The sequence below is a fragment of the Protopterus annectens genome, chromosome 9.part0 (genome assembly GCF_019279795.1).
Source record: "Protopterus annectens isolate FY-2018-M chromosome 9.part0, PAN1.0, whole genome shotgun sequence".
NCBI lineage: Eukaryota > Metazoa > Chordata > Ceratodontiformes > Protopteridae > Protopterus > Protopterus annectens.
The window spans coordinates 1384534687-1384562610 of record NC_056743.1 but is presented as its reverse complement, the minus strand read 5'-3'; the positions used below and the strand labels follow the sequence as shown (position 1 = coordinate 1384562610).

The 27924-nt window shown below is 34.1% G+C and overlaps 1 protein-coding gene across 1 annotated transcript in view; it reads left to right on the top strand.

The window, feature by feature from the left end:
* Window positions 1–27924, top strand: part of LOC122810683 (extracellular calcium-sensing receptor-like) — a 192556-nt gene that overhangs the window by 102054 nt on the left and 62578 nt on the right. Inside the window, exon 4 of the mRNA XM_044082252.1 lies at window positions 23195–23425. Coding sequence (XP_043938187.1) covers window positions 23195–23425 — 231 coding nt within the window. The remainder of the gene's footprint in view (window positions 1–23194; window positions 23426–27924) is intronic.

Here is a 27924-nt window from a genome sequence, read left to right as displayed (position 1 = left end):
CGATCTGAGGTAACAGGGAGAAGGGCATTATGGGCAGAAGCTTAGCTCGAGAGTTTTCTGCCTGGCATGAGCTTGGTACTAAGCTGACTCGGTTCTGCGGGCTCGGCACCGAACCCATCAGTGATGAATGAAAGAAGATGAACAACACAGATGGAATGTTATGGTAAGACATGACTTATTTTTTAAAACAAGCAATTATATACAAACTATAACATAACAATTTTGCCTAAAAATTCTCTACCATCCCCAACAACTTACTAATCACCACCTCTCCTAACTCACCCTCTCAACTTATATCTTTCCATATTTTACTAAACGCTCCAAAAATTACTATTTGTTTTTCCATCCCTTCCTAATCAATGTTCTTCTGGTTCAGACAGATACTATTCCTGATTCATAAAAATATGTCAATGTAATACCATCTCACTTATGTTACCTGTTTATTATATCCATGACACAATAAATGATCCCATACATATAGAAAAAAAAAACAGTTGTCTCACCTATACCTGAGTGCCTTAGACTTTCTAACCCTTTAGATTTCTAAAATATCTCTCATCTACCTCAGCTAAGCAAACTCCATGAAAAAGTTATTAGACGTATAATATACTAAGGTGAGTTTATAGAAACAAAAGCACCTGACCTGCTTTATAATATGTAATCCTAGGTACCTTATAGGTACCATTGTCATTGATTTCAGTAAAGCCTTCAATTCAGTAAATCACAGCCTCATAAAAAAATTTCTAGCATATTCCAGCTTTGGTACCTCTACCATGGAATGGTTCTCTTACTACCTCAAAAACAGAACCTTTACATTTAAGTAAGAAATAGGAAATACACTCTGGGTTCGACAGTGGCACAAGAAAATAACTTTCTTTGGTGGTGTAAGCCAGGGAACCTTGTTGGCTAGGCTTATGTAGGCCCTCTGGCCAATAGCCTAGTACCTACCTATGAACTTATGAACCTATAAGTAAAGCGATGCCTTATCAACATCACAAAACATACATACCAGAGTTCCCCAAGAATCAATTCTAGCACATATTCTGTTGACAATATTTATCTCTAGCCTCTGACCTCAAGTTGTTCAGCCTCTCTCTATATACAGAAGATGTGTTTTATGAATCTGAATCCTAACAAAAAAGTAATACTTCAAAACTTGCAACGTTTCTATAACAAAATACATGACTGTCTAGTTTGAAAATCAACTTGCTTTTATACACAGGAAAAACTATTTTTTTCTTTGAAACTGTCCAAAACGTCAATAAAGTATCACTTTTTATTACTACCCTATCCTACAACAAAGCCACTGAGCACGTCCTTACCAACAAATAACTTGGAATCATTAAATGCGAAAAATAGTTCTGTTTTACTTGGTTACAGAAAAGTATCTTACTTCCTAACACCAGAAGTCAGAACAGCTATGAGAAAACATTTTGCAACCAGACTTCAGAAATGGCTTATTCCTGTGTATGCGTCTAGGAAAATTCACAAAGAATGGAAAACACTACAAAACCAAAACTACCACCCTGCACTGCATACCATTGTAACACACTTCCATGAACAAGCTGACTACCTATAAATGTAAGTGCTAATCTACTAGCACTCTGTGTCATACATAACCTCTGTATAGTGACAGCACTCCACCATTAAGACACAGACTAGTTATTAAGAATATTCCATATTACCTGTGCTCCCAAGCACACTGATCCCTCTTTGTTTTGCTATACCATTCAGTTAATAAGAGGTATTTATGGTAGCATCAAAATTGGATACAAGTTACATTCTAACCCCAAAACCTAACTGGCTGTAGCTATCCTTGCACAGCTGGTTAGGTCTGGCAAGGATAATCCCCCATACAGATTATTAGCTTTGAGTTTTATCCTGGATATTCTCAGGTGGGTGTCATTTCATATATGTACAAAAAGCAGTCTTTATATTTCTAAAACAGGTTTTGCCCCAATCTAGCTGCTGAATATTATCCAGGAAGAGAACTTTAGTGAGAAAAAACATTTTCACTATAGAGGCTTTCGCTAGAAAAAGGAGATGTAGATTTTCCATGCTGTAATTTTAGATTTAAATTATTCGATCAATGTCATAATGTTCTTTCTCATTACTTTATCTATAGATGATGCACTATGTGAAGTTGTCCTTTTCTAATTTAGATGATACTTCATTAAACAGGAGAATGACAGTTTTTGATTGTTTAATTTTAGACCCAAACAAGATTCAAAATATGTTCAACATGGATAAAACATTGGGTAAAAGTTGGTGTCATTTACCTATAATGCAGTTGTCTGTAAACCATATATTAAGGATATGATTCCTACCCAGTTGTTTTTTACTGCAGTGTCCACAAAAATAAAAGGGGGGGGCACCCCTGTTTAGGGCTTCTTTATAAAGCAGAAGTCTTTGATTGGCAATTATAGGTGCCAACATGTGTTATGGGATTTGGATAAAAGACCTTGCAAAATAACATAACATTTCCTTTGATACCAAGCTTCATCAATTCTTCCCAATGAAAGTCACACTTCAAGGAATCAAAAACGTTTTAAAAGTCTAGGAAAATAACAGCAGCCTGTACACTTCTCCTAAGTCTCATTTTATGTAAATTATAAAAGGTTCTTTAAAAAATCTGGTCCCTGCTGTCCCCTTTTTAATAATACCTGTTAACTTTGTTCTACTAACCCATGGTATATGTTTTTCAATCATTTATCTAGAATTCTAATGAAAATTCTAACCCCAAGGTCAGGAGACAGGGTCTGACCTATAATTAGATGGCAGTGTTAGATTTATTTTATCTTACTTTATTTTGAATTTATTATACAGGGTACCACTGATATCATTGGACCTATTTCAGTCTCATCTTGGGGTAAATGCAAGAGATACATGCCATTGCATACAGACTGAATGACAAAATGCAATATTTACACATATTATATACAATGTGAATATCAGATGGCTTGAGTGTATGAAGGCAACAGATACATGACATATGTAAAATGACTGACAAAGCACAACATATACTTGCATTATATACAAAGTGGCTATCAGAGTTGGTATACTGAAAGAATCATTATGAAAAGTAGAGTCAGAGCAAGGTTTACAGAGATAAGAAGGGTAGGAACTAGTTTATTTATGCGACCAGAGAAAGAGCAGTTGCTTTTTCCTAGAGTTTTGTAATATGCTGATTGAAAAATGAGGTAAGAGGAATGAGAAAAGAAAGGAGACATTCCCACAGTTTGGGACCAAGTATAGAAAAGGCATAAACTGTGCAGTGAAGTCCAGTTTGGGGAATTTGAGAAGATGATCTAGTGGTTAAGATTTCTATGGCGTCGGTGCATCTTTGAACAGACTAGAAGTGGGGGATGGTATCATTCTTGATCACGTCTTATTGCTTATGACTAACTTTTTGCCCTAACATCCCAAAAACTTCCCCTCCTGTACTTGAATCATTGCATCCCTTTTTACACATACACACCCTTAAACATCACTTATCATCTTGCTCTTTTTCTAACTGCCCCCATCCACCACTGTTGCTCTTGTGCAGTTCCTGTATAGCTAAACTATAAACCTTCTATATACACCATTTTGGAACAGGCAGCCTAAATAAAAACAATGCTATAGGATGCTCTGTCATATGCAATTGCCACTATCATCTTATACATTACTAGTATATTCCCTCCCCTCCTACATAACTTTATAGCTTACTACATTATATCTCTTTAACTTTTTGCATACCTATACAATACTAAAATCTCCCTTCCTACATAATTCTATAACCTACTTCATGATATGTATCGTGAACTCCTTACAAACCTTCCTTTTCTGAAATGTAAGAACACTAAACATTTTTACAATAATCAATAAACCAAGTCCGCACTTCCAAGAAGCAAATGTTTCCGTGATAAGAAAAAAATATACTAAGATAACCAAGATATAATCCATTCACGGAAACAAACCAGGGCAGCTCATAAAAAAATAAAAATCCTTAAAAATCTTCACTTATAACAAATCAAAATGCTGAGTATAGCTAAGACAAGTCCTTCATTAACTCAAACCGATTTGAGACAGGGGTCCAGGTGTCCAGGGAAGTAAATACTCTGGGAAGAAAGAGCCAGGGAATTGTTATGGCTAGGCTTTTATAGGGCTGATAGCCTAGTACCAACCTATGAACCTATGAACCTATGTTCTGTGGTGGAGCTTCTCTCACCGTACCTCAGCTGAAGATGGGCCCTGCCCAGTCAGACTTTCCCGGTCAACAAATACAAATAAATAAAGTGACAACTTTAAATAGTTGAGAGGTGAGTAGAAAGTCAGTACATTATTTCACAGGTAGCCAGTTAGCTTTTTTCAGTGATTCATTTATACTTTACATTTATTGCTATTACATGGAAAGATTGTATAATACAATGATCACCCTCATTAACAATAAAACTCCAAACCATACCTGTGTTATGGTTGTAAATAAGGCATTGAAAAAATGCCAGACAGAAAATTCAGTACTGGTTTTGTTTATAATCATATTTAAAGATCTGCATTTGTTTGGCTCCCTCTCTGTTGAAACTTTGGCAATCAAAATACTGATTGCTGACAAGCTGGAAAAAAAGACCAAAAACGCAGGAGAAGAGCACATTTCTAAAATTGCGCTTCTCCTTAAAACCTCTCTGAGAGTTTGCTAAAGGATGTCAATAAGAACCTTGATTATGATTCTTTTGGAGTAGAATTTTGTGGCTATGATGAATTGGGTCTGATGGTAATTGGAAAAGTCAGTAGGAGGAAGTGGTCCTAAAATGGTGCTTATACAGTGTTTTGAGGAATGGTCTTTTCATTGTGAGCAACCTGTGATGTTGTTTACTAGTTTCTAAATTGGTTTTGGCTGTTCTTGTGAAAGTTTTGCTTGGATTGTGGGAAACTAGCTTTTGTCTCTTGGCTTTCTTGGTTAGGTTTCAAAGCTGAACAAATTTTTTTTATTTTCTGGGGAGGGAATTTGTTTTCATTGTCTCCATGCTGTATCCTGTAGTTTTTATAAAGCTTTAAAGTGTCGAATTCAGTGGTAAGCCAATGCTTCTTGTTTTGCTTTAGTACCAGAGTCATTGCAAGGAGTTTGCCTGTCAGGACTGAAGCTATAATAGCAGGGTCATCTTCTCAGAAGATTCTGGTCCAGGTCGTTTTGGTTAGTTCTTTCAGGCCTGTGGTATTTCTGGAGTTCAAGATATGAACAAAATTAGAATATGGATGGCGTATGTCTTGTTGAGGACAAATGTTATGTGACAGTGAATGCTGAAGCTTGGAAAGAGGATGTAGATGTCAGATTGTTTTATATATATTTGGAATGAGTACATCTATAAGGCTGTATTTTCTTGAGGTAATATTTAATCTTTTGTGCTATGTGATCAGTTCCAGGATGAACGATATATCTTCTTTTACAGATTTTGTTGGTCTGAGGAAGTTAATGTTAAAGTCCCTTAGGACTATAATTTCCTTCACTGATTTTGTAGTTAACAACCTTTGATTTAGTATATCTTTAAATTTAGTAGCATTGCCTAATGGAAGGAAGTAAGCAACAATTATTGCTCATGGTGCAGAACACTAGCAGTTTATTTTTAGGGCTAGCCAGCAAGGGTCATGGTCATTAGTGGAAATGTTTTGATTTAAGAAAGATATTTTAATACTAATTTTGTAAGCCATGGTGGTGCAGCGGTAGCGTTGTTGCCTCACAGTAAAAGGTTCTTCTGTTCGATTCTAGGCTGGAGTGCCTTCTGTGCGGAGTCTGCATGTCCTCTCCACAGTCGAGTGGCATTCAAAAGACATGCATGAATGGGCATTTTTTTGCTGAAGGTTGGGTGTCAGGCTGGCAACTTGGCACCATAAAAATCTACTGCCAATCATTAGCAGAAGGAAGTTCTGCTGTGGCTACCCTTAACCAGGAAAAGACAAACAACAACATTTTAATATTAATTTTGTGAAGATGAAAGTGACTACTCCTGCATTTCTTGCCCCTCGTCTTGCCATAAATGTATAGGTATATCACAGGGAAAAGTAGCTAAGGTCTAGAGTTGATACTTTCCACTAAGATTCAGTAATTCTAACTATATCTGGAATTTATGTGGTCAGGTATGTGCCACTTTGCTCAAGTTTATTAAACATGCTGTCTGTATTGATTAATATTATTTTTAGTTAGTTGATTATTTTTGGGTAGAGTTCTGGAGAGTGTGCATAGTTGTTTAGTGTGAACCTAAATTGGGTTTAACATTGCTGTGGAATAGTAGTATGCTGATCAGGATAATTAGCCTTGTTGAAAATCTGAGAAACTGTATTTAGATTAGTCTGTAGTGTTATCTTGGTATTTGTTTCTTATATGGAGAAGAGCAAGAAAAGGGATTGCCCCTGGAAGGACACTGCAATTGCACACCCCTTCAAAATGTTTATGTTATTATCAGAACAAACCCACATAGCTTATCATTTTCTGTCATGTCAGGGAACCATCAAGAACTGCTGACTGAAGTGGAAGGAGCAAGTCCGGGTTACAGGTTTGTATATATCATAAGCAAGGTGGAGATGCTGGTTAGTTGTTTTGCAGTGAGAGGAAGAATATCATGTGGGAGGTTATAATGGATTAATTGCTTTGTGTAAGAAGAAAGGAAGAGCGGGTTGTTAGATTGGGAAGCTTGTACCATTCAGAAACCTTTATGCTGGCTGACTATGGCTACAACATATTTTAGCTGGCAAGTTGTTATGGTCTGCAATACTGTTCAGCAGCATGCACCCTTTGGGTACCAAAATACAAGAGGGTATTGTACTGGGTGGGAAAGATCACTAGTTGCAGTAGGAGTTAATTGCCTGTATTGCCTGTATATAAGTAAGTACACACAAACACATATATATATAAGCGCTTAATTTCTTCTGTACTGTTCTCTATCTCTATTTAATTTCCTGTGCTTTCGTTCAAAAGCATTTCTAGCTCTAACCTCAGCTGTTGTAAATTGTTTGTGAAATAAGTTTTCCCATTGGGAATAAGCTAGGTCCTGTGTAATTAAATTATTAATGTTTTCCACCTCAATCAATAATTTACACAACTTAGCATCGTTGTATTTTATAAGTAATTTCATGTATTGGAAACCAAAGTTATCAAACAGTGCATTAAATTCAGTTTCAACTTCCATATTAATATCTATCCCCAAAGGCATTTTGTAAAATCTCAATCCCATAGGCACAATGTTAATCGATAAACAAAAATTCAAATAAGCATTGTCAAGTTTTAAAGCGTTTATACTATTTAATTTCTTTCCAAAGGAAAAAATCCAGTCCTTTAAAGTCTATATATAGATCAACAATAGTAAGAGACTATTAAGTTAGTTATATATTTTGCCATTTAAAACTATTCCCCCATTACTACATAAAATTTTAATAATCCTCTTCCATTAATCATAAATACTAACTTCAAAGTCAAAGTTAAAGTAAACTTTATTGTCAATCAGATATGCACAGCAGTGCAAGCAGAAGGAAATTACATTGCTTTGGTCCCCATGCAAGACATAACAATGAACACATAGTTTGAATGACAGTAAGACTAATGCATATACAGTAATAATTAAAATATTAACAACACAATAAATTATTACAACTGGACAAGAAGACATTAGTATTATACTAGTGTGTATTCCAAGACTATGACATCACATTGTGATTGCTTAGACTATTGCACTTCATCAGTTGTAGTATGATATGTTCTAATATTCATATTGCACAAGTATGGTGTGGTGACTCACTCCTGACTATTGCACATTCAGGAAGTAAAAGCATAAGAAATCAGGCTAACTGTACTACTAACTGAAGCAATTTGCCAGAGTGATTACTATAGCTGATACTTCATAGGAAGTGGCATATTGATCTAATTAGTCACTGTCATACCTGACATTCAAGTTCAGCAGCCTTATGAATAGAGGGAAGAAGCTCCTGTTCAGTCTAGATGTTTTGCAGTATAAGCTGTGATACTGCCTGCCCAAGGAAAGGCAGAAGTATATGCCATGGACAGGGTGAGTGGGATCATTGATTATCTTCCTAGTCCTTCCCACACACCGCGTCTTGTACAGATCATCCATGGATGGGAGTGAGGAACCAATGACATTTTTTGCTGTCCTTATTATCTGTAGAAGAGCCTTGCAGTCAGATGCTTTGCAGTTACCATACCAGACTATTATGTTATTTGAGAGGATGCTCTCGATGGTCCCCCTGTAGAAAGCTTTGAAGATGGACTGAGACAGGTTTTCCTTCCTCAGTTTCCATAGGAAGTGCAGATGTTATTGTGCCTTCTTCACTGTGTGGCTAATATGAGCTAACCAGGATAGGTTATCTGAGATGTGCAACCCCAGGAACTTGGTGTTTTTGACTCTTTCCACTGCCACCCCCTTACGTTCCAGAGGCTGTTGCATCTCCTCAGTCCTCCCAAAGTCCATTATCAGTTCTTTGATCTTGCTTACATTTAAGGCCAGATTGTTGCTGTTGTACCAACCTATCAGATGCTCCACTTCATCCCTGTAGGCTGTTTCTTCACCATTTCTGACAAGATCTATGACAGTGGTATCATCTGTGAACTTGATGATTTTGTTGGATTCATGTTTGACCATGCAGTCATGCATCAACAAGGTGAACAACAGAGGACTCAGGATGTAACCATGAGGGACACCAGTGCTCAGTGTAATACTGATTGAACTGTTATTTCCCAAGCATATTTTTGGGGTCTGTTGATGAGAAAGTCCAGTATCCAGTTACATGGCAGGTGTTGATGCCCAGCTGGATCAGCTTCGATATCAGATTCTGGGGGGTGACAGTGTTAAAGGCAGAACTAAAATCAATGAACAGCATTCTGACATAGCAATTCTTGTTCTCTAGATGTGCCAAGGATTCATGAAGTGCTATATATAGCTATTGCATCACCTGTGCAGTGGTTAGATCTATAAGCAAACTGTAATGTAGCCAGTGTTTCAGGTAGGCTTGAAGAGATGTGGTTCTTGATCAACCATTCAAAACACTTCATTACTATTGATGTAAGAGCAACTGGCTGGTAATCATTTAGCCTTTGTCGGTTGAGATTTTTTTGGGTAAGGGAATGATTGTTGTATTTTTAAAGCAACTGGGTACAATGGCTAGTTGCAGGGATGTGTTGAATATATCTGTTAGTACAGTGGACAGTTGGGTAACACAGTCTCTTAGAACCTTTCCCATAATATTATCAGGACCAGCTGCTTTTCTTGGGTTTATTCACCTCAGGGTCTTCAGAACATTAGCTGTTCATAGACATAGCACCTCCTCATCCTGTTCGACAGGGAGCTTATTTGGCACAATGTTGTTGTCTATATCAAATCTGCTGAAATAGGTGTTTAGTTTGTTCAGAAATTCTGTGTTGTCACCACGAGGAGGATGCAGGCCTATAGTCAGTTATGAAATTGAATGCCATAAATGTTATTACTACTACTAATAATAATAATAAAATAATCCGACAAATAGTATATTATGTACTTATTTATGTAATAATAGTATAAATTACCCATTAAATATTTCTAAATTATTTGCTCATTTAACATTATTATAACTAAATCTCTAAATAAATAAGTATAATAGAGTGGGACCTAAAGAGATACAGATATCTATAAACTTACAGGTGACAGTGCATTTTATTATAATAAACTATAATACAGAAGAGAAATCAATGCACATATATATCATGCTAAAAGACACACATATTTTATAGATCTAACAAAAGATCTGCATTAATTTTTGAAGTACGGGTGTCTATATCTCAAAATTGAGTAACAGTCAATATGACATCTATCAAAATATTTAAAATCCTTTGGTTTATTAAAATATTTCATAAAATATGTACATTACTAAGGTTGAAGAGAATGTCTTGCTATTTCTATGGAGTCAAAAATATTTGCAATCTGTATTGCATTCAAAAGTTACAATGTGCTCAATTAAAATCCTAATCTCCCTTCCCAAATTCAAACATATTGAAAAATCTACTTTATTTTCTATCAAAGTGGATGTATTGATGCAGCAACAAAACACTCAGAATTTAGCTTTGACTTATGAAATTAGTTATTTCAGGTAGTCTTAGTGAATCTAATAACATATCAGTTGTAAAAAGATTAAAGTTCACTTGACCAAGCTTCAAATTTCAGGTTTCAGATTGTTTTCAAATATATTTATATGATTTTCCATGTAAATTATATGAGATCTTGTAAATTCACATTTCTGCCACATGCAGGTATACGTAATAAACATCTTTCTTAAAAGTAGTTTGTTGTTTAAATATATTTCTTCTGTCTTATTTTCCCATTAGTATTCCACCTTATTCTATATATCCTGTATTTCAAAAATCTCCTATCAAAGAGCTATTTAATCATAAGTTCTCCATCAAAGATCATTGTGCGTGTACATATTTCTTAATTTACTGATACTGCTCTTTTATTAATCTTACATATTAAATATTTCATTCCTTTTGTATTTGCATATTATTCACAAGATGTTTACTATTTTATTAATTCTAGTATGACAAGCAATATTGACTATATATATATATATATATATATATATATATATATATATATATATATGAAAGAATTCTTACTTGTTTAATTTGAATGTGTGCTTTAGCCATTATGAACAGCTGCTCTGATCTAAGCTTCACATACAGGCATCAGAATTTGACTACAGCATGTGAAAATGACAACTCACAACACACAGTAGCTGTTATAACTGGATAACAAAGTTCCTAGTTTGCAAATAAAAAGTTGTACGTTTTTCATTCGTCTTAGTTCTTTTTAAGCTGTTCTAATCAATAACAAACATCTAACTTCACTGCTTTCAATTAATATGTACAGTTAATACATTAGAGTTAATAACACTACAGTATAAGCTATTAACATGCAAAATGCAAGCAAATTATATGGTAGCAACATCTCAGTATGAAACATTACTATAGCTTTTGTCTTACCAATTCTTCCCTTCTATGAAAAAGAAAAAAAATGTTATTTTGAGTAGATTTCTCAAATATATATTTGAAAAAGAAGGAAAAGAAAGTTTTTTCTTTTTTTCACAGACATCAGTGATGACCTTTAACCTAGATTTTCTTAAGAGTGACTCAAGGCAGAAAGAATCCAGCACTGAAAGAAATGGAACACTCTTTTTTTCTCAAGCTTTCTCAAAGTTTTATTTGTGTCATAAATGATCTGTAAAAGGAATGTGTTACACAGGAAAAAAATTACCAGCACTTTAACACTTCTAATTAGCATATTACTTTGATCTAACATCCAGTTAACCAAGCAATGCACATAATAAGCAAAGTTGAACAAATAAAATAGAATTCTTAATGTATATAGTCTTAACGTTATCATTTCTGTTGCTTATAATTTAAAGATAGTCTCTTACAGGAAGTATCCATTTAGCATTTAGAAATACACTTAGAAATTTAGTTAAATGAAATGTATTGTCTTTCAATGTAAATATAGTAAAGCAGTAAAACTAACCATTCATGTTTCTCATCATGAAAATGTTTTAGCTTAAAATATAAATACGTACTTATACATGGTCTGAAGCTTAAAGCCCAGTACAAACCTTTTACTTAAAGGGCAAATCTATTGTTTCAGAAAATAAAAGTCCTACAATCAGCAGTTTTTCAGCAATTCAGTTTACTCTATCTCTTTGGAGATATACTGTTCCACACCATTTCTTCAGTCTTATTAAGGATTTTATTGTTAAAAAAATGAAATCCTCTTCTGGCATGCAAAATATTTTGGTTTCTTCAGAAAGAAATAATTTGATCTTTGCAGGAAATACCAATGTGGCTTTAATATTGTTCTTTTTGAGTTCCTTGATCAGTGGTAAACAGGATTTTATTTTACTCGTTACTTTATTGGAATAATGATTGCCAAATATGACTATATGTTCACCTATTTTAATAGGTAGGTTATGTACATCCCTTCTCTGGACCAGTGATCAAGGAGCCTCAATCCTCACCCCTGACACAGGTGGGGAACATTCACTGAGAAAAATAGACATACACCATATTTTCAGATGCAGCTCTCTGTATCAAGTTCAATTTCCCCTTAAGAGCACACAGAGAATGCACACTCCAGTCCTTCGGCTGGGTTTTCCATCTAGGGCCCAAATAAGACTCCCCACTGACACAGCTATAGAGTTAAGTCCTTAGCCAAGTGTTCTAAGCCAAGTCCTCTACAGCTCTCTCTGTGAAATCAGTGCTCCCAGTGTCCCTGTTCAATGTAGCTGACACACACACACACACACACACACACACACACACACACACACACACACACACACACACACACACACACACACACTTTTGGGATTTGATTTTTACATATACACACACCTGGGAAAGGCTGGCACAGCTTAGCCACTTTGCCATCTCCAGCCACACTATAAGGCACATACACTGCCACCAGAGCACCCACAGCCAGCTACTCTAAGGCTCTTACCAGGGTACCCAATTACTCTTAGAAAAAATAATACTTATACAAATGGTAGCATTAATGAAGCAACAAGACTTTCAGAAATGTGGAGCCATGGTGCCACTAAATAAATGCAAGTACTCTCAAAGGTTAAGTATTTTCTAAAAGATCAGCCACAATGAAAGGTAAAAATATAGTTAATAATAAAATAGAAAACATGAAAATACTGAATATCTATTTACAATAAATACCAGAGTTTCATTCACAAGAAAAATGAAAAACAACACTGATGGAAAGACTCAAACAGATACAGAAAAACAATATTTAGCTAATCTTCCTATATTTTCGTAACTGAGTGAAGGATTACTGTTCCCTACTTCATTACTAAAGCAAGGCAAGATGAAGATGAATGAGTGTGACTTGTCAGGTCCCAGGAAACAGAGAGCATCTATCATGTCTCTCACTAGTATTCAAGTACTCATTTCAGTGCTGGTTACAGAATGACATCACATCTTGTCACCTGATTCTGTGTCTCCCACACTACCCCTCACTAGAAATTGAGACAGGATCTGGCACAGATGTGTCACAATACACACATAGAACTTGGATAAGGCTTAATAAAGCATCTGGAAGCTATAAAACAATTCCAACACTTCCACCCTTCCTGCAGAAATACTTTTCAGAAACATTGTGTCTCTGGCTGCATTCAGACCTGTGAGATAGAATATTTATGGCCTAAACCAAGTCATTTAATTTCAGACTATTTTTCTTAAGGTTAGCTGGACTGACCTTAACCCATTTCCTTCCTGTATCTTCTGTTAATATATAACATTTCAGCAGTTACAACAATATAGCCTGACATATATGCATATCTCTTTTCTGTCCAGCAGGCCCCACTGTTGACACATTTTTAACACAAGCAGCTTTACAAATACATTTTTAACATAAGCATCTCTACAAATCAGTTGGATATTTGAATGACATATAATTCTTTACAAAACTCCAGCTAGCTATGCTGGCATTTGTTACACATGCACTGTTCTACTCCCACTAGCACAGCTGGTATTACATCATCACAGGCTGGAACATGTTATTTTTAATATTTGATCTTTTTCTAAGCTAGACATGAACTTAATTACAATTGAGTGTGGTGGTGTGTTTTCCTTCTTCAAAGGTCCTCTATGGGATCTATGTGCCCTTTAAATTCCAAAAGATAAAGTTTCAGGTAGATTTATTGTTTTATGTAGCCAGATAGTTAAGAAGTTTATTATACTGTCTTCATCATACTTTTCAGGTATACCATAAAAATTCTAATGTCATTTCATTTTGGTTTATTTTTTAAATCATTGATGTTATGCATGAACCAATTATTTTGTTTTAAAAGAAATTCAGTTGGAGACTCACTCCACTTTTTCTTCCTTCATGAGCATTTAAGGCTTATTCCATACTACCGATCTGTGTACTTTGTTGTTTCATAAGAATTTCTAAATGTTCCATCTTCTTTCTGGTCACTTCTTTGAAACCTTCTAGTTTGATATTCAGTTTGTCTAATTTAAGTAATATAGATTGCATACTAGATATTAGTGACTGTATGCCTTTTTTAACACAAGAATCCTGAGTACCATTTCTTGAGTGACTCTTGTTGAACTCTCCTCTCTTAACCAAGTAGTTGAAATTCTGACAGAAAAATGGCAGCTTTTAAAGAACTTGAAGCTATAATTTTTTCTCAATTAAAAAATAAAATTAGCTAACAAGTATCTCCAAATTTATTTTTTGTCAGAGAAAAGTTTTCAGTCACAGAGCTGTCACCATTTAGTGCTGTCAGTTATCCATCTTGGCCAAGCCCCTGCAATTACCATTTTTAGATGACTATAGGTGGTGATAAATGGTAATCTCTGATGAGTTTGTTTAATATTTTGTATTTAACAAACTCATTCATAATTATTCATTATATCCTGGTATATATAATTGCAATAAAGGGCATTTGATGAGATAATAAAGCACACTCATAGATCAATGGGAGCATTGTTTTCATTAATGATGGTTGATTAAGGGATGAAAGTGTACTCTTCTGGTATTCTTCTTAATGTTCTTACTTTAGGGTGCAGTCTTTATTGTTTTCTTTTTTTAGAACTGCAGCTGCAGTTTACATATAGAGCACCGATAATTGGCTCATCAGTAGCATGCATTGTACTACAATATATTACATCATTCTGATCAACTGAAGCACCCCAATAGCATTAACAAACTGATCAATAGTGCTGAATGTTGAACTGATCTGCTTTTGGAGAATTGCAGGTATAGGGCATAGTCCTACTGCTGAAAGATACTTCTGCATGTGTACCAGCTGCTAGAAAATTAGAGCTGTTTGCAGATACATGCAAGTTAGCCTACAACGAGTATGAGGGTTGGCAGTTACTTTCTAGCTTGAAAAACAGAATATTTGATATCACTTGTAATTATATCCTGGTGTGTATATATATATATATATATATATATATATATATATATATATATATAGATAGATATATATGAAGAATTGGTACATATGTCAGTTAGATTTAGTAATGGATATTACCTAACCAGTGTTGTATGCATACTTATAACCATGGTGATCTTAAAAAGGTATAAAGCTGTTGTTAAAATTATAAAGCTGTTGTTAAAATTCTATATTTATTAGGTTATTTTCTTATAACTAGAGTGATTTATAGTATTTCTGTTAAAAACTGCAGTGTACTTGTTTCATGATGGAACATTCCAAATGGAGAGTTATTAGATGAGCTGTTTATAACCTACCATTCTATGTTCTGAAAATGTATTGACCTTTTGAATTTTTTCAATACTACTCTCTACTTGGTGGTGGAACTGTTGTATAACAAGCTCTGGTACACAGACAACAGAAATCCCAGAATTTGAGACACAGTTGAAATTTGCTCAGTGGAAATCATTGCAAAGTGATTTTTCTTTTGTTGTTAGGGCATAGCTGTACCTGAATCTCAGTCCCATGGGAAATGGATTGCAATCCTATCACTAATGCTGACTGAGGTTTGTGTGTGTTTGCAAGTCATTACAGTTGATTCCCAGACAATTAGTTAGAATGTTACACTTTGCATAACTGCAGGTCTTGAATAACACACGATGTTGTTAAGCAAGATACAATTTTCTCCATAATCATCAGTTCCAGTACTGTACTGTACTGTACTGCTCACTACTGAATGTAAAAGAAATGACTAGGCTGACATTTTTTATAGGGAAAGTAATAGCTCACCACATTAGTTCTATTTGTAAGTGGAGCGCCACTGCCTTAAACTTCCCAAAGCTACATTTTTATTGAGGCAGACAGAGGGAATTAAGTTGGGAGAAATTAACAACAGCAACAACAAATGAAAAGCCAGAATCTATGAGAATGTTACAGCAGCAATGACTATCAATTTCCATACTTATCACAGAAACATTTTGAGAGCTATGCAAATGCATTCTTGAGGTTCAGTTTTCTAAATTATAGCTGGATCCCTGTGCTAAATCTACCACTAGGGAGCTCAGATTTCTAAAGTTAACCCTAAAGCTCATCATGGATTCCAAGATGGTGGTCGGCTAGTTAGCACCCTAACCACGAGCTCCTACCGTTAATTTTTATTTTATGTAGCCTTAACTGTTTCTTAATGGTAGTAATTATTACTCGCTGATATAAGAGGCTAATATAATATACCTGAAGTCGTTTGGTGGTCTGTTCTCTGGTAAAAATTGTATTTTTTACCTTTAACCAGTTTCTGGGATAAGAATGCGAATATTCGAGAGGCCTGTGTGAAAATTTGGTGCCTGACAGGATTGGCTTCTAGCAGTTGGCGCTCCTTACTTCTGTTCTGTACATCGGTATCCAGGTATGACAGAAAGTGCGGAGAATATGGATGCCCAGAGTACCAAGGCAAAAATCTCCTCAATTCTTTCCCCTGAGAAAGATAACACTTGTAAAAGGTTGAGAACTTCAAAAACAGTTGTGGAGTAGTAGTTCTTTAAATAATAAAACAAATGCGAAGACAAAACTGAACCGAATCTTCACATCGACGATCTGAAAACAGCGCTTCAACCAATTCAGGATGCTATCCAGGTTATATCTGACCAAATGTCTGGTCTTACTAAATCTATTAACCAGTTAGTACAAAGAATGGACACGCTAGAGCAAAAACACAAAATAATGACTTTAAAATTAGTCAAGTGTCTGATGCAACAAAAATAATTCTGTGCTTATTGAGGAATTACAAACTAAACTAACAGATCTTGATAATAATATTATTATTAGGGGCTACCTGAAACATATGATAACCAAAACCTTATTTTAATTTGTGGTCAGATTTTCTGTGCACTTTTGGGTCCGAGTTTTACAGCTGATAAAATAATAATTGAGAGGGCACATAGAGCCATTAGGCGTAGACAGGATTCACAAATCCCTCGCATCATCTATACCAAACTATTGAACTTTCAGGATGTTCAAAATATTCTACAGTCAGCAAGAAAGCAAAAATATTGGTATGGAACAGTCATAAAATTACTTTTACTCAAGACTTGCCACACCAAATAAAATTGAATAGGCAGAGGTTAGCTCCCTTTTGTGCTGATTTAATTAAAAGAAATATAAGGTTTCAGATGAGATACCCGAGTGTCCTTTTATTTACATATAAAGAGACTAAATATTCAGCGAGTACACCGTCTGAAGCTAAAGATGCTTTTATTAAAGCCTTCAATTCTTATCCAGTGTTATAAAAATGTATTTGGTTAACTTTTAGTTTGCCTTACAATGGCGCTGTGGAGAAATGCTGTTCGTTTGCAAGTGCTGATATATGCAAGTGTTTTATGCGGTAATCATTTGTTCAGCATGAGTGGTTGTTCAAGGACTATTTATCTAGGCTGTCAAGATTTATCTTCTGGCGAATATACAAACAAAGTAAGTAAGCCTTGCTGTTGGTTTAACACTGGTTTTGGTGTGGCATGATTTCTTTGTTAACTTGAACTATAAAGTAAGAAAACTCGAATAGGCGTTGGATGACTGTATGATTTTCAGGTGCCAGTAAACAACATGGTGTTCCGGAATTGGTGACTGTAAATGGTGTCATGATTAGTTCTGGAGATTATTTTCCTGATACATTTCCTCCGTGTGGAGTTCATTGAGAATTCTGGCTCTCATTTAACTGTAAAAGGCGGAACTACTGCTTATGATTCTCTCGCTGAGATGCTGATATGCTTTGCTTCATGCGGTTCTCACTGCATGTAGTTTTCTACAGTGACAGTTCATTGTTCTGGACTTCATTCTCTAGTTATTTAAGAAATGGTGGATACATTTTCTACGTGTGGAGTTGCGTGAGAATTCTGGCTCTAATTTAACTGTAAAAGGTGGAACTTCTGCTTATGATTCTGTCGCTGAGATGCTTCGCTTCATGAGGTTCTCACTTCATGAGGTTTCCTACAATGACAGTTCATTGTTCTGGACTTTATTCTGTAGTTATTTAAGAAATGGTGGTATAATTTAATATATATCTAATGTACTACTTGGTAATGTCTGCCTTAATACATGCGGTGGGGTCTGGTTTACATGACTCAGTTAAGATATAAATGCTTCTCACAGTTTTGTTCTTGGGGTATTTGCAACTTTGTTCAGTATGTGCATGTATTATGTCCAGACTGCTTATATGTCGATTCTTTATCTTAAATTTTTACTAGTGTTGTTGAATATGCACTAAAATATAATCTTAAAATTTTAAAATATAATCTTAAAGTTATTCCAGGTATGTACCATAAAAATGTTTACATTTTATAAATAATATTTTTTTTTTAGTTTTAATTTTTTTTCTGAAAAATCGCATATTTATAGGTTATAGTTAGTTAAGCTAACTTCACTTTTCTTTTATTTATGGCTAATTTCATTGTTTTGAATATGATCTCGTGGGTGTTGGTTTATGGGTTCTAACATGGCTGTGTCTTGGAAACAATGTGTGATGTATATATGTACATATTGTTGGAGTATTTGTTTGTTACTTAATTTTTATTCTTTCTTTTGTTATAACAAGATTTATTTTGCTTGCATTTCAAAAACCTCACAGATGTATTGCATATTATTTCCTTACATTAGTTTTGTGGGGTGGGTAGGCACTGGGGTGGTATGGAAGAATTCTCTCTGCTGTCATATTTTGTTTTTTTCTTTGTCCCTTTTCTACTCTTGCCACTGTCATTTTGTGATTATAGATAAAGGAAAGTATGGAAAATATAGGAGAAGATTGAAAATAAAAGTCAGCCATGTATTCGAATAAAATTTTGGTTTTACAAAGTCACCGTCTTTATTTTTTTTTAGGCTTTTCCTTTCTTCTATAATAGGTGTATACTAGGCCTACTAAGCTTATTGTATTATGACTTTATATATAGATTCGTGGAATATTAGAGGGTTGCAAAATAACTCTAAATCTGTCACTTGATTTTTAAATCATATGCTAATATATGTTTCCTTCAAGAAACACATTTGTATGATAGGGATTGGGCAGGAGTAAGAGAAAAGAAATGGGTGAAACTTATTATTTCTTCAGGTAATAGTTCTAGTGCTAGAGGAGTAGCGATAATTATTAAAAAATCTTTCCAGGGTACCATACTTAATACAAGGTCTGATGTTAATGGTAGATGGTGTTTCTTCACATCTCAATTTCCTAATATTAATAAACCTATTCTATTTTTTTAATTTATATGGCCCGTGTTCTCAGCAATATATTTTTATTGCAGAAATTCATAATATTTTAGCAACCTTTAAAGACCATTATATTATAGCTGGGGTGATTGGAATGCTGTTATTGATCCTATTGTAGATCGTTCTAATAAATCCTCCTATTATTGGTACAATACCCAATCCTCCTCTGCCTTGGAGGATTTGATGTTTGACCTTAGTCTTACTGACCCTGTTTCTTTGTAGGACCAGATAACGAAGAGGAGTTATACACTTATTATTCAAAATGCTCCAAATCTTGGTCAAGATTGGACTTCTTTTAATCTCGAATTTCTTACACACTTTGATATTGTTCTATTCTTGGATCCGAGATCCATCTCTGATCACTCTAAGATTTCAATAAATATTAACCCTATTCAAAAAAAAAATTCCCCCTCTAAATATAATATTTGGACACTCAATAATAATTTACTTCGTAATAAAGACATTATTCAGGAAATTAATGAAATACTATCTAATCTTACTCTTAATCTGGATAGTTCTGATATACCCTTAGATATACAATGGGCAGCCTGTAAAGCTTATATGAGAGGTATTTTAATTAATAAAGCCTCTTTTCTTAAAAGGAAATATAAAAACAAAGAAATGGAGCTTACAAATAAACTTCTCGAACTAGAAAAACAACAAAAAATAAATGTAGATCCCAATAGAGATAATTTAATCAATGACTTACAATTCCAATTACTTCAACTACATAAACAGAACCTAACTATTTTTGAACAAAGGATGATTGCAACCTACTCTGAATGGGCACAAACTCCATCCAAATTTCTTGCAAAATTAATTAGAAACAATCAAGAACCTCCTAAGATATCTCGGCTACACCTTAATAATAAGATTTATAACTCTGACCAAGAAATAATACAACTTTTTCTAACCTTTTTTCTGACATATATTCTAATGGAAATACAAGTAGTACTATAAAGATATGATTGAGTTTCTTAATTCTATTAAATTTCCCTCCATAAGTAAATGTCAAGGTGACTTGCTTTCAGCTCCTATAAGCCTACAAGAAATTCAAGAAGCTATCTCGATCTTAAGGCAGGGAAATCACCTGGTCTTTACAGCTGAATTCTTTAAAACTTATAACGTATTGATTTCTTCTATATTATTAAAAGTATATAATTATGTAATAAAACATGGTATCTCAGATCTTTATTGGAATACTTGAAAGCGATTTTAATTTTAAAAATCAAAAGGACAAATCAGATCCGCACAATTATCGCCCCATTTCTTTGATTAATATTGACATTAAAATTTTAGCCTCTCTTTTAGCAAATAGGCTTAGGAAAATTCTTCCTTCTATAATATCCAAGGAACAATCAGGCTTTATGTCAGGTAAACATACTTGGGATAATACCTTAACTTTAGATTCATTAATGCATATTCTGAAAAAGACAAAAATCAATTTATGCCTTGATATTAGATCACGACGAAGGCTTTTGATAGGGTTAACTGGATGTTTCTTTTTCTTTCCTTATCATATTTCAATATTCCCCTTCTTTCATAGATATGATTAAAGTTTTATATAATAACTCCTCGACTTGCTTGTGGATAAACAAAATTTATCAAAACCAATACGAATAACTAATGGTACTAGACAGGGTTGTCCGCTATCTCCTTTCCTTTTAATATATTCATTGAACCCTATTTCTTTATATAAAATCAAATACAGTTCATGTGATTCCTAGAGTAATGAATACTATAGTTCCTTTGTCAGCTTTTGCTGATGATTTAATTATTTACTTTCAACTTCCTAACACTGATCTTCATAAGATTGAATCCTCCATTGAGATCTTTTCTAAAGCTTCAGATTATCAAGTCAATTTTCAAAAATCTCACATCTTTCCTATAAATCCTCAGGGGTATAATCCAAGTTATTTTCCCTTGTCTTCCTTTAAAATTACTTTCGATATTAAATATTTAGTTTCCTTTAATCATAATGTTTCATCTACATTTCAAAATAATCTCCTTAAATCATGGTCCAAAATAACTCTCGATATTCTTAGGTGGCAGAAGTTGAAATTATCTCTCTTGTCTAAAGCTGCGATAATTAAAATGAATATTCTACCTAAAATTCTTTTCAATTCAACTCTGTAGATCAGGTAATACCAAAGTCTTTTTTGACTAAAATATGTAGGGATTTATCTAGATTTATCTGGTATCCAAAATCTGTGAGAATTGCATATAATAAACTAACTATTCCCAAATCGGGTGGAGGACTGGGACTGCCAAATTTTCAATTATACTACTTCATCATTTCGGCAAGTAGGTTATTATGTATTTCCAAATTTAAGTTAGTGGATTATTATTCTTATCCCTTATGGTCTAAAATATGGTTTCAACATGTTATAAGTCTGAATTTGAATCAGGCCCTCCCTTTTCTCGTAAAAGATTCCTTTAAAAATCTCAAACTCTCAAATAATTTAAAACATAAGATTATTATTTTTCAAAACCTAATGAAACTTATAAATTTGGATAAAACCCTTCCCTTACTTCAACCCTTACATCTAAATCCTAATATTACAATTAATAATCTTCCTGTTAATCTTTCTAAATTCCCGGAAATTAAAAGCTTTGTGGTCTGGGATTTACTTAAACATAATAATGAATCATTTTCTAACCTATGTGGGATATTGAAGATAAATAAAAAATATTTATCGATAATCAGACAATTGAGAGATATTATTAAGTATAAATTTATACACCTTTTTGATAATGGACAAAATATATCCTTATTAGAATCTGTTTTGCATAATCTTACTCTACCCAAGAAAATGGTTTCTAATTCATATAAACTTATATCATCTATGATAAATAATAGTCCATGTCTTTTTTCAAACTATTGGAATAGTTATCACCCTCTTCTTTCACATGATCAGAAGCTTTTGTCTATAAAAACACTATTAATTTCTCCCCATTTAAGAATCTTTTTACACTCAATTGATGATTAACAATAATACATATTTTACTCCAGCTAGACTAGCAAAATTGACTCAATAAATCTCCTTCTTGCTCCTGCTGCTCAGCACCCTATGCTGACTTATTTCATATCTTTTGGTCCTGTTATCATACTCATAAACTTTGGACTTAGTTAAAGGTCCGTCTTCAAAAAATGGGATACCACAAATCAACCCTTTGCTGGGAACTAGCCATCCTTCACATACCTATGTGTACTCTTTCTTTAGTTGATACCCATGTTTTGGTCTTTTTATGTTCTCTCATGAAACTGTACATCTCTAGAAATTGGATGGATCGTACTAAGCTTTGTTGGAATAACTTTAAATCATTGGTATTTACATACATGGCTGCTCACAAATTTATTAGTAAGAGTCCTAAGAAGAATGCCCTTTATCTAAAAATTTGCTCCAAAGTTAATACACTTCTCCTTATTTCTTCTTGATTTAATTCAGTGGTTTGTAGTTTTAATTCCAATATTTAGTACTATTTAATTACTGTTATATTATGTTTTTCTGACAGCTTGTGGGGTTGCTTGTTGAAATTTTGTGATTTTTATTAGTATACTGTGTATTTTATTTATCTTGTTATAACTTGTTTGGTTCTTATTGTATTAAAACAAAATTGCCAATAAAAATTTTCTTTTGAAAAAAAAAAAAAAAAAAAAAACCCTAAAGCTCATCACATCAAAACAATATGCCGATTACTCATCTGTGAAGCAAGCATAATAAAGAGGAATATCTTGCAATGCTTATTTTTTTCTTTTTTGTAATTTTTTTTCTTCTGTATTTTCCATAATGTACTTCTTGTATTGTTCTAGTATATTTTTGTGGCAAAAAGGGCACAAGTCACCTTGGGTTTTTAACGCGATTATTATTATACAGCAACAAAAGAAAACATAGTGCATTATGAGAGAATAATAAAAAATAATAATATTATGCAGCTGTTATTACTGTATTAATAGAATGAACATGAAACCTTTTTATACTGAAATGTGCAGGTAATGCATTATGTGAAAAATGTACATTATAAAACTGAAGTCACCGAAGACGACCTTTCTTTTGATGTAAACGGTGATGCAATGACTGTGTATGATATCACCAATATGCATATATTGCCGAATGGTACATTCAGATTTGTACGGGTTGGAAAAATTGACCACAGAGCCCCTCCCGGACAGGAAATAAGCATCAATATGACGATAATTATGTGGAATGGGAAATATACTCAGGTTAGTACAGTGCAGGTGTGTAGGACTGGTTAAATATGAATCATACATGAAGATAGTAGAAATAATAATGTGAAAGTACCTTATTTACAATAGCATACATCCATTCCATTTGCCTTTGAGCTTTTTTGATGACTGGCTAACTACTCCTTTTCTAACCACTTCAAATAGTTCATCTGGTTGACATTTGCTTTAAAACTGTGTGGGGAAAATTAACTAAGACAAACTTATAAACATTCTTCTTTCATTTCTGTTGTTTGTGTTGTGACACTGGCAATTTTGCAGAACTCTTAAGTACTATGACATAATAACAGGCTGCTACCAGTATACTGTCTCAGTCTGAAAAGCATATTACACAAGCTATTTGTGACCGCCAGCTATAAACTAGCACTGAAGGTGAACTGCATACCTCTGTACTGAATGAAGCCTAGGACCCTGACTGGAAATGAAGTGAAGTCACCACAACTACAAGCAATAGCTGCTGATTTTAGCTGCTGATGACAGGAGAGTGTCAATAGAATAAAAGTACAGCCAAGAAACAGTGTAAAGAATCACTCAATAACAATAAATACGATGTAGACATGCATCACAACAGTACAAATTCTCAGATAATATCAAGATTTTTTTCCTCATATTTTAGGTCTGTTCCTTATAAAATGTATGGTTTTCTGGCAAATAACTGAAGAGTTTGCTCACTAAATAATGACATATATTTAAGTTTCAGACTTCATATCCTTCAGACAATGAATACTAGTACAAAAGCTATTATTCTAGCAAATGCTTAAGTTAATAAGAGCAATGATTAAAATCTGTCCATGATTTTGGTTCTTTGTCTCCCAATTATTTCTGGCATTGTCCAGGTTTCTTTTTATTTTTTAACAAGAAGCATCTTTATTAAATTATCACTTATGAGATAAGCAATTACACATTTATATAAATGACAACAAACCATATTTACATATTTTCTTTGCATATATTATAAATCAATTATAATCTATGTAGTAATTATTAGTGAAAAATTAAATATTTCATTCATTTCCTGCCTTCCCTTAAACCTCATTCCTCCTCCCAAACATTATTTTGTGTGTATTGTTCTCATAATTCCTTTTTTCTATGTAATTTGCTCATACCCTTTTCTATAGATCCCACTACCAGTTCTTTTATCTCTGTTACTATATTCACTACTTCTAGTATGGTTGGTTTAAGCTTTGATTTCCATTTTCTAGCAATTGCTTTTTTGGCAGCCACTAGAATTAAACTCAGCAAGGTCTTACTATGTCTAGGCAATACCGGTTTTGTATCATTGCTCAAAAAAATAATGTCCTTATTTGCACCAATTTGCTCACCCAATATTTCTGACAAACTAGTCTGAAGAAAATTTTTAAAGTCTGCCAACTTGTTACACTCCCCAAAAATATATGTTTCATGTTAATATGTTCCCAATTACCTCTTCCTTCCCCATCATGCCTCCAATATTTGCTATCTACCTGAGGAATAATTATTTGAAGTCTCTTTGGGGTATAAAAGCGCTTATGCAAACACTTCCAAGCAAATATCCTAAATATTCTAGACTTTGTTGCACATATCCCACATTGTTTCTTTGTGAATTGCTTATCCAAACTCTGTTCTCAATCTTTTCTAACCTCTTCTGATTGATTCCTTTAGTTATCATACAATATTTTATATGCCATACTCATTATCCATTTTTAACAGCCGCATCTGTTCTAGATTTTACTAAAAAGTCTACCAGTGCTGGTCCTTTATTTAGGAGCCCCTATTCCTTTCTCTTTGTCTATACTCTGATATCAGTGCTAGGGAAGGTAATCTCTATCCTGAAGTCCAAATTAATTCAAGGCCTCTTTCCATTCTATTACCTTTCCCTCTCTAATTATTTGCTCCCAATACCTTGGCTCCTTTGACAGCTTTCTCCAGTAAATTCCACCCCCCGCTAACATATTCTATGTACCCTTAATTGAAGTCATCCCTATCATCAGAATCTCCTTTCTCTATTCCAGTGTTGGCCAAGTTCTTGGAATACTTTCTGCTGCTTTGTTAATATAATAGTATGCGTGGTTTTGTTATTCTCCTTAAGGAGTTGCATCCAAATTCCCAGTCACTCCTTGTTTTTTGAGCTTCATCATCATCCCTTATAACTTTGAATTATAGCTTTCTGCTTGTGCTATGTATAAGAACCTTAACTATGTAGCACTGGAATATACGTTCAAATCAGGTAATCCCAAACAGCCTTGTTCTGTTGGAAGGATCAACGTGTCCCATGTCACTCTTGCCCTCTTCCCCTCCCAAATAAAATCTTTCAACTCTTTATTTTATTTTTATTTTTATTTATTTGCTGTTGGTTAACCAGGATGGTCCATTGGGCCAAGTGAACCCATTTTCAATGGAGTCCTGGGGAGAAAAGCTCCAACAAGAATACATGTTACAGAGATTTACATTACATAACATACAAGACATAGCAAGGTATAGTTTACAAACAGTAAAATTATCAACAAAAATAATAACAGAGTGAAGTTATAACTAATATATATATATATATATATATATATATATATATATATATATACATTTTTTTATAGAATAATTCAGGATGATAGATGATATTAAGAAATTAGATTACGAGCGGAATATGGGTGGTGAAGGTAATGGAAGTGGAGAATGCTTATGTGGGGAGGGAGCAGGAGCATTCTTCATTAATTGCTATCCACAACTTTTCCTTTGGTTGATAAAAATATGTCTGACCTGTATATAAAAGTAAAGAGGCAAAACGCATTTTCACTGCTTGCATCTTGCTATCCATATATATAAATCAGAGCTTCCAATTTCTCAGTTTTTGTTTTATCTTTTTAGTCTCTTCCCACATATCCTAACCTGCCATAACAGAATTCGTTTCAACTCATACTCCTACATACTTCATTTAATCATCTCTCCATAAATATGGATATTTCTGAGTCAATTCATGTGTGGGTGCATAGTTTACAGCTATTGTCTTTGTTTTATCTTCATTCATTTTGTATTCTACAACAAGCTGAAGTGTTCTTTAATGGTACAAAATAATATCACATGCAAATAAAGCCATCTTTCCCTGATTACCATACCAGTTATGTCCTTGAATTTCTTCCTAATTAGTTCCTAATTTTCTTTGCCAATGCTTTTCAATATAACACAAACCTTTTCCGTTATAAAGGTTCAATACTTTTAATAATACTGTGTTTATAAGTAGAATTACTAGCCAAGCCACAGATCTTTCAGGCAAATAGATAACTTTAGGGAGCAATCTGTCTGATGTGATAGTATAAGATGGCTTAATTTGTAGACAAGACTCTGAAAACATCATGACATACAACTTTCTTCAACTGAAGCTGTTACCTGAAAAGTAGCAAACATTGAAGTATCATCAGAATATCATTGTGAGATTGGGGTGGTAACTTGTTAAAAGAATGATCAGAGCTCATTGACTACTGTGGAATTAGCTGAACCTTTAAGATGGTATAATCAAATGGTATGGCCTAAGTAGCTGACAGATAGCTCTCTGGACTTTTTGTTGTATTTATTATCTCTTTTACTTTGGGATATTTTTTCATACTGTTCTTAATCATGATTTTGCAGGAGTTTCAAGGATACCTGTAAGAGTTCAATAAAGCAGTAGGGTTATCCATCAGGCTTTTGGCAAGGCACTGTCTCTGTGAGGTTTTCAAATCAGGAGTCATCCAAGGCACACATAGACCACTCATTTTTTTAGTGTTTTTTTTTTTTGGGGGGGGGTCATCACCTAAATGGCTTATAAATATTAGCATCAACACTATTCAACTGGAGTCATATGAAGATAAACCAGACTACAGTTTAAAACTGTAGATAGCATGTTCACTATATGACTGTATATGATTTCTGAGCTGCCTATATAATGAATGTGGAATTATGGTCACCAAAAGAGTTTGAAAGGATCTCAGTTAAGCTGATCTTGTTGAGGTGAGAACAAAGTATCACATGAAAGATGCTTATTCTCCCTGTAATTTCACCATTTCTGAATGATGCTGGTTATTTATAGGATATCTTGTGAAATCCATTGTCTGTGGTGTGTAAAAACGCACATTGTACAGCCCAGTCCACAGGACATGCCCCTGTGCAGTTTTAGTCATGCTAGTTATACTGAACATGACACACGTGGTCCATCTCATTCCTGAACTGCAAATACACAGTTTATATACTCTTCATTTTCCTGGGAGGCATCTGTGTTGTCCTTAGATGAACTACACAGTTTATGAAGAGTATGTTCTCCCTTGCTCTTATACAGTTAAGGGAAGGTAGGCAGGTGCTGGACTGCTGTTTCCTTGCTCATCATCCTCACACGGTGTCTATTTCTCTTGATTTGTTGTGCTGTACCCATATGATTGGATATGCAAAATAAATGCATCAATTGCTGCAGACACTATGGTGCAGTTAGGTTTTCTCTGGGTGGCACACTGTGGTGTGTCTCTGCTTGTTAC